This window comes from Suillus fuscotomentosus, assembly GCF_016647785.1.
Source record: "Suillus fuscotomentosus strain FC203 chromosome Unknown F5891scaffold_15, whole genome shotgun sequence".
Classification (NCBI taxonomy): domain Eukaryota; kingdom Fungi; phylum Basidiomycota; class Agaricomycetes; order Boletales; family Suillaceae; genus Suillus; species Suillus fuscotomentosus.
The window spans coordinates 380,034-387,848 of NW_024539527.1; the positions used below are offsets into that span (position 1 = coordinate 380,034).

Sequence of the window (7,815 nt, forward strand, 5' to 3'; positions counted from 1 at the left end):
TAAATGATACTTTACAGTCCTGCTTTCTTGAGCTCAGTGAGAATAGAGTAAGGGAGGACTCGATGACCTCTGTATTTCTTGCTTGCCCATGCTGCTTGTTTGCCTGTTAGGCCCTTTTTATAAGCATCCATGAATCTGTGAGAACGGCATGCATATCTATATTTTCAGGTGAGATAAAACAATCAAATAAAAAAGGAGCTTACTTCTGCATTTGCTCCACAGTCACAGACTCCAGTGCATCAATGAGGTTCTTCGCCAGATCTTCCTCACTAGCTGAGGGTAGCATTTGACAGTATAATCACTTTGCATATCCCCAGCACTGTTTAGCTTGCAGTGAAACTTTGGAAGGAACAGTACCAAGATTCCATGTGATTCAGCAACAAGCTCAAGTGTAGATCTGACATTCACAAAGTCAGGTTCATTGTACACCATCCATCGACAGCAGCAATGCTCAACACCAGACTTACATGCAAAATTTGGCTTACATTCTGCATGAACATCTGCCATATTACCATAGCCATGCTCCTCCAGAATTTTTGCCATGCCCTTGAAGATACCTACATGTGGATGACCTTCAGGGAAATAGAACGACTGCAGGGAACCATCCTCAAAGGTGCCATCAGCCATGCAAATTTTTGTCTTCATAGGCTTCCTGTTAAGGTCGTACTCTTGTAGGGTCAGATCCAAAGACTTTGGCCTCAGCTCATATGCTGTGCCCCTTTCCCAAGTACTGTCCCTTATTTTTTGCCATCAACAATGAGGCAGCCATCCACGCCTGGTATCCAGGAGAGGAGGTGTTTGTATAATGAGTGAGAAATGATGCAATTGATTCGAACCATAGTTTAGTCCAGTTTTCCAGCTCAGCATTCTTATAGCTACAGCCAATGTTTTGTGGTGGCTTCAGGATGGTTGTAATATCTTTGAGTGCACTCGCAGCTTCAGAGACTCCAGGTGGCTTTCAGAGTTCCCATACAAGTCCTGTGCCCTCAGGACACATACTGAGCTCTGCATTTGTCTTGAGTGGAGGCTCATCCTCAAAAATGTCCTCATCCACTTCCTCAACATCTTCATCACCATTAATTTCCAGTTCAGCCTGCTCAGGTGACTTGTTTTTATCATTAACTTCTGCTTTGTCATGATCACAATCAGCCGTAGTGAAAATATTCTTGATGGTGTCACCAGACATTGCTGAAAGTGACTCTTGCATCTCGATAATCTTGGCAGCATCAAATATTATTCTATATTCAGTGAGAACAGAATATTGACTATGTCTATGGAAGGTGAAGTGCTTTAACAAGTCCTGCACTGGTGGCCCTGGGCTGAAAGAATATGTAATCCCAAGCATTTCTGCATCTTTGTTGGTGGGAGAGTCAATGTCTACAGGCTGATGAGGATGTTAGACATGGAAAACGAGTGTTTTCAAGTCTAAAACTTACCTGCACATCTTGCTTCTTTTTTGCTTGTGCCTGCTTGTGTCTGGTTCTCTTTGTGTTCCTTGTAGCATATTTACTAAGATTCTTCAAGTTACCTAGTGCATACTTCAGCATTGTGCAGCGGTAATCTTAGGATGCAGATGTGGAGGTCACGGTGAAGGTTTACCCTTTTTGTAGTGTTACCTCCTAATCATCACACACAAAGATGTCCTTTCTGAGCCCATAAGACTCATTTTTCTAATGGCACTCGCAATTCTCAATTTTTGAAGAATTCAGCCCCACAGAGTTGTTCTAAATACAAATACAAAGAAGACTGCAGAATTTTTTTTGCCAAAAAGTCAAATTTACAATGGCCATTAGCTGTACACTCCAAAGTCACGCAAAAGTCACTTATGGTCATGTGATGTTAGTTGGTTGTGTAAGAGCCCTATCTTACTTGAAAACTGAGGAAGTTGTAAATTTCTAAGGTTCAAATTGGTGGGTATGTACCAGAAGTGTTATACAGCATCAAGAGCATGTGCTACAGTTAGTGTTGCCGCAGCTCCAGCTTATAACTGGCTTTAGCCAAAAGCGGTGTTGGAAGTTAACCGGAACCGGTGTAGAAACAACAATACTGAGAGGAACAAAGAAATGCTCCTGACTGTATCTAAAAAGTTGTAGGTCGTGCGTTGCCTAGTCTGCGATACTTGAGATGGCAAGTGCATTCGACCCTAAAGGGGAAGCAGGTGCAGCGGAGATCTAGAGGTACGCGCTTCAGCGAAGCACGAGAAAGCGCAGGTGCACGCAAGGTACGAAGGCGCGGGAACGCGCGCGCGTATTAGCGCGAAGCGCGGGAAAGCGCGCGCGTGTAAGCGGAAATAAGAGAGACTAAACTTATGTGAAGATATAAGCAAGATAAAGGATGTGAGATGTGTTGTGCTAATGAATAGATTTCTACTGCGACTTTCTAAGTAGTAAGTACTAGGTAAAGTTGGGTGAAAAGTAAGGTAAATAATAGTATGTACTGCTGGCGCTTATATAGCGCGCCTAAGCGCGCTCATGCGGAGCCGAAGCGCTACCGAGCAGGTATGTAAAAATATATATGAGTGAGAAACTATGATAAAAATAAAGGTGGAACTATGCTAATAAAGGAAATGGAAATATACGCACTAGGGAGCTTGGTGGACAGTGGATGGATGCATCTGGATGGCTGGCGCTATAGGGCGCGCGTATACATCGTGAAGCGCGGGAATGGTGCGCGCATGGCGCGCGTTGCGCGGGAAAGCTGCGCGTCATATAGGAATCACTGTGGATGGTACACAGAGTGATGCTGCGAGTTGGTGCTGTATACTCCCTAGTGTAAAGCGCCATATCACACTATGAGATGCATGAGTCTCTACATCTCCCAGGGACTTTGAATTCTGAGTGTCCCCACTCAGCGCACGTGTGGTGAGGATTTTGCGTGATAGTATGCGAGTGCGATGCCTGTATGATGCTTGGGTTGTTGGGTGATGAATGCGCGAGCATAGGAATTATCGTGTGGATGTGCGTGAAGCGCAGGAAGTTGCGTGCATGGTACGTGCGAGGCGCGAGAATGTGCGCGCGCTATGCGTGAAGGCGCGGGAATGAAGCGTAGCATGGTGGGTTGCGAGGGTGACTCTGGTGTGAATAGTGCGCCATGGGTGTGGGGTGATGATGCAAGGGTGATATGGATGTGGCGCGCGAAGCATGAGCGAGACGCGCATGTACAGCGTGAAGCGCGGGAAAGCGCGCGCTCACAAGGCGCGAGAAAGCGCATGAGTGTCGCGTGTGTTGTATTGTGCATATGATGCGAAGTGGTGCGGTCCAAGAGCGATCCAATCCAAGTCCAAACCAAGTCCTGCTAGGCGCGCTAAATATTAGGTGGTAAGGTTTGAACAGTGTGAGTAAAACTATATGTGAAAATGCGAAGGAAAAAATGGTAAACTTTGCGGATGTCCTATCCGACTTGTCTTCTTCGTGCGGCTGTCGACATCTACACCTTCCTATGAGCGAGGCGTGGGAAGCGCACACGCGCGCGCATGAGGCGCATGGGCGCGGGAATATTGGGCGCATATGCGTGCGTTCTAAGGTAAAAAGAGCATGGTGCCGCGTCATGCATGCGAAGAGAAAATAATACTATTGAGCTAGGCGGACACAATCTAAGGTTGTTTTCTTGTATGTTCTTCTAGGCAATCCCTATATGCATATATATCAGTGAGTTATTAGTCCTTGGGACGGCATTATAATGAGAGAAACAAAAATGAAAGCGCGCTGGACGAAACCCAGGGTAAAATGAATGATATCCTATGAAACAACAATGTTATATGTTGTTCTTTGATGCGCGGCTGAGGCGCTTGATCCTCCTCCTTGAGCGCGTGCGAGTGCGCGTGACTAGCGCGCTTCGCATCTCTTGCGAGCTGACGCTTTACTCAAGGTAGGGTTGGAATGAGCGAGGCTGGCGCGCTTGGGGGGGCTTGTAACTGGCAGAATGAATTCCTGCACAACGCGCTGCAGGTTGAAGGCGCGCCAATGGGAGGCGCTGCAAGGGGTGTAGGGGCGCCCTACAAGCTGATAGGATGCGCGCGATGTGCGCGCCTTGGTGCGATTTCGCGCGAATTTAATTATATTGGCCGAACACGCGAGGAACGGCCATTTCTCTGCAAATGCATTAGCGAGAGACATGTATAGTGAAGAATTAGGCGCAAATGTTGCGCCAATGGGCTGTAAGGGTGGTATATCAAGGCGCAATAGGCGCATAGGTGAAGGAGAATAGTGTGCATCAAGGCGCGCAGGAATGAAATTGACATGGTAAGCAAAAGCGCGCAGAATGTGAATAAATGTGGGAAGTGCAAAGTTAAAGATGATGATAGGGGAGTTAGGCGCATATGTATGTGTCAGGCGCGCGCCTAAGTCGCGCCTGGATGGCTGATTGAAATATACTTTGTGTTGAATGATAGAAATGCGGTTTAGAAGGGGAGAAGCGATAGAAATGCGGTAGCGTGAAAACTCTGCTAAAATTATGAGTGCGCGAGGCGCGGGAACGCGCGCGCATATTGCGCGATGCACGTGATCATGGCGCGTGAATAAGGGGTGGTGCAAAGATGAAGTTACAGTGATTGGAAGCATCATATAGCTCCTTAAGAGCTTTAAACATGAAAGAGACAGAAAACGCGAAACAAGATGAGGAAAAATATCCAATGCCTCTAGGCGCGCGCATTGCACGTCCTCAGGCGCAATATGGTGCGCCTGAGTTGCGCCAGGGTCGCCTGAGACATGCTCTGCTTGGTGGTCGTGCAGCGTGATGCACGGATGTTTTACCGGTGCGCGATAGTCACTGGAAGCAAAAAGCGCGACATGCGCGCAATCGTTAGTGACAATTGGAGTTACCAGAGGCAAACTCTGGTTGATGCAAGGTGCAACTTGAGCCTCTGATGCGGTAGGAGGCTCCTCTATAGGCGTGCTAAGGTGCAATAGATGTTTAGGGTCATCCCTGACCTCTAATGATGCGAGCAGTGATGGTGATGGTGCGATTGGCGAGGTTTCTTCCTTAAGCGATGCGATAGCGAGGGGCGAGCGTGTTTCTAGCGGTGCATTAGTGTGCAATAGATGTTTAGAGTCATCCCTGACTAATGGCGAGGCTATAGCGATAGGCGCGTGCGATGTGATAGCGATAGGTGCGCGTGTTTCAACTGGCGCGTTAGTGTGCAATAGATGTTTAGAGTCATCCCTGACTTCTGACGCGATTGATGGTGATGGTGATGATGCGGATTGTGAAGGAGATGGTGCTGCTGAGGATGATGGTGAAGAGGTGCCTGCAGTGCGCATCTGGTTGCGCTTCGCGAGCGCGCGCTCGAGTTCGTGATCTAGAGTGATACAGTCTGGTATAGCTTTGCATGCTGGCATAGTTGATGGTGGAGGTGTGTGTGAATTGCGCAAAGGCGCGGGAAAGGCGCGCGCGCGAGGCGCAAGAATAGGAACTGGTGGCCTTTTGTCAAGTGCAACTTCTGAGGGTGCGCAATAGAAGAGTCCAGCTGTTGCATTAGCGCTAATGGTCGTATCCTGCGTTGCGCGACTCGCGTGGTATTGATCTTTGTACTTAGCCACTTTAGCTTGCACTGGCGCAGTTGCTGTGACTAAGGTGGCAATTGGTGCTACTATGGGCGCGCTAACTGGCGCGCTTGGTGCGGGAAAAGCGCGCGCAGGTAATAGGAACTGCGCAGCTGCGAAGACGTCCATGAATGGGAATGGGTCGTATGGGTGGTGGTCAGGGAACTTGATCATAAGGCGCAAGCGGATTTGCGCCTGAGCATCGCTAGGGATTCCTTCCATGAATAAGCGGTCGCGTTCGGCCTTTCCAATACGGTCTTCGTCCATGAGTGGCTGCATAATCTTCCTGAATGCGCGCAGGTAACTGCTTAGTTCTGTGCAAGAGGGCATTGGTTTGTTAGCGTATTCGCGCGCAATGGTGCGCAAGTCCGCGAGCGCGTAGCGTCTTTTACCATCCCATCCAGGATACATTACCTTCACCTCATCTAAAAAGGCGCTGTAATTATCTACTGCCGCTTCTGGCATGCCTCCCCATAGTTCTCGATCATCGCGCGCAAGGTAGCGGATGATACCTTTGATGCGGTCGAGTCCTTGGAGTCCTGCTTCATCAGCAAGCTGCTCGTATGCGTCAATAAATTCGGCGAGGTTGTCTGTAGTGCCGTCGAACTTGGGCGCGTTTGCTGTGCCGCGGATGGGCAATCTATAAGGCATTGAGGCGCATGAAAGGTGCGCGCGCAAGGCGCACAGGCGTGGGAAAGCGCGCGCACAAGGCGCAAGAATGCGTGACTAGAAATTGGTTAGCTTTTGAATATGCAAAGAGATTGACCTTTATGCGTTAAATAGCGTGAAGTGTGAAGATGCGCAAAACTAGATCTTGCTGACTGCTCCCCTCGCGGTGGGCTCCAGTTGTAGAAACAACAATACTGAGAGGAACAAAGAAATGCTCCTGACTGTATCTAAAAAGTTGTAGGTCGTGCGTTGCCTAGTCTGCGATACTTGAGATGGCAAGTGCATTCGACCCTAAAGGGGAAGCAGGTGCAGCGGAGATCTAGAGGTACGCGCTTCAGCGAAGCACGAGAAAGCGCAGGTGCACGCAAGGTACGAAGGCGCGGGAACGCGCGCGCGTATTAGCGCGAAGCGCGGGAAAGCGCGCGCGTGTAAGCGGAAATAAGAGAGACTAAACTTATGTGAAGATATAAGCAAGATAAAGGATGTGAGATGTGTTGTGCTAATGAATAGATTTCTACTGCGACTTTCTAAGTAGTAAGTACTAGGTAAAGTTGGGTGAAAAGTAAGGTAAATAATAGTATGTACTGCTGGCGCTTATATAGCGCGCCTAAGCGCGCTCATGCGGAGCCGAAGCGCTACCGAGCAGGTATGTAAAAATATATATGAGTGAGAAACTATGATAAAAATAAAGGTGGAACTATGCTAATAAAGGAAATGGAAATATACGCACTAGGGAGCTTGGTGGACAGTGGATGGATGCATCTGGATGGCTGGCGCTATAGGGCGCGCGTATACATCGTGAAGCGCGGGAATGGTGCGCGCATGGCGCGCGTTGCGCGGGAAAGCTGCGCGTCATATAGGAATCACTGTGGATGGTACACAGAGTGATGCTGCGAGTTGGTGCTGTATACTCCCTAGTGTAAAGCGCCATATCACACTATGAGATGCATGAGTCTCTACACCGGACCGAGCCATGTGTGACATAATTAATGACTTGGCTTTGGTTAATATAACCACAGTTAGCAGCTTGAAACCGACTAACCGACTAACTGAAAAATCAACTGGTAAAATATAGCAACATACAGTACTAGAGTAATATGTACTATGTAGTAGCTTGAATCAGTATCGAAGATAACAGAAACGGGCAAGTGGCTGATGAACGTTTGAACGAAGTCAGTAGCGGGAATATTAAGCAGACAGTTGTGCAATCTCGTCAATCTCATCACACTCCTCCTCGGCAACTGACTTAATGACCTTGTCAACATGTTGAGATGTTGTTGCTGTCCAGAGTGTAGTGAGGATATTGTCCTCATCCTTGTCACGGAGCATCTCCTCTTGAGAGATGGCCCACTCCCTCGTAAAGTCGAGATGCTCTTTCTTGAAAAAGAACTTGAGCATCTGGAGTGCCTCCATTAAGGTTGCACTGATGCGGTTGCGTTTCTTGGTCATTGTTTCAGTGCTAGATGAGAAAACATGCTCGCATGGAACTGCAGACACTTGGATAGGGAGGTAATCCATCGTGATAGCATAGATGGTTGGATATGTTCTGCATGCAAGCTATTTTAAAATTTAATTGAGACGTTGGGATTGATACAATGAAAAACAC

At 48.0% G+C, this 7,815-nt stretch overlaps 1 protein-coding gene across 1 annotated transcript; it reads right to left on the minus strand.

Moving 5' to 3' along the window:
- Positions 1 to 321: 321 nt before the first annotated feature.
- F5891DRAFT_890165 (uncharacterized protein) lies at positions 322 to 618 on the minus strand (the record flags this gene model as incomplete). Its single annotated transcript, XM_041373277.1, has 1 exon — positions 322 to 618. A coding segment is annotated over one exon (297 nt), but the record flags the coding sequence as incomplete, so codon positions are not given.
- Between the last annotated feature and the right edge of the window lie 7,197 nt (positions 619 to 7,815).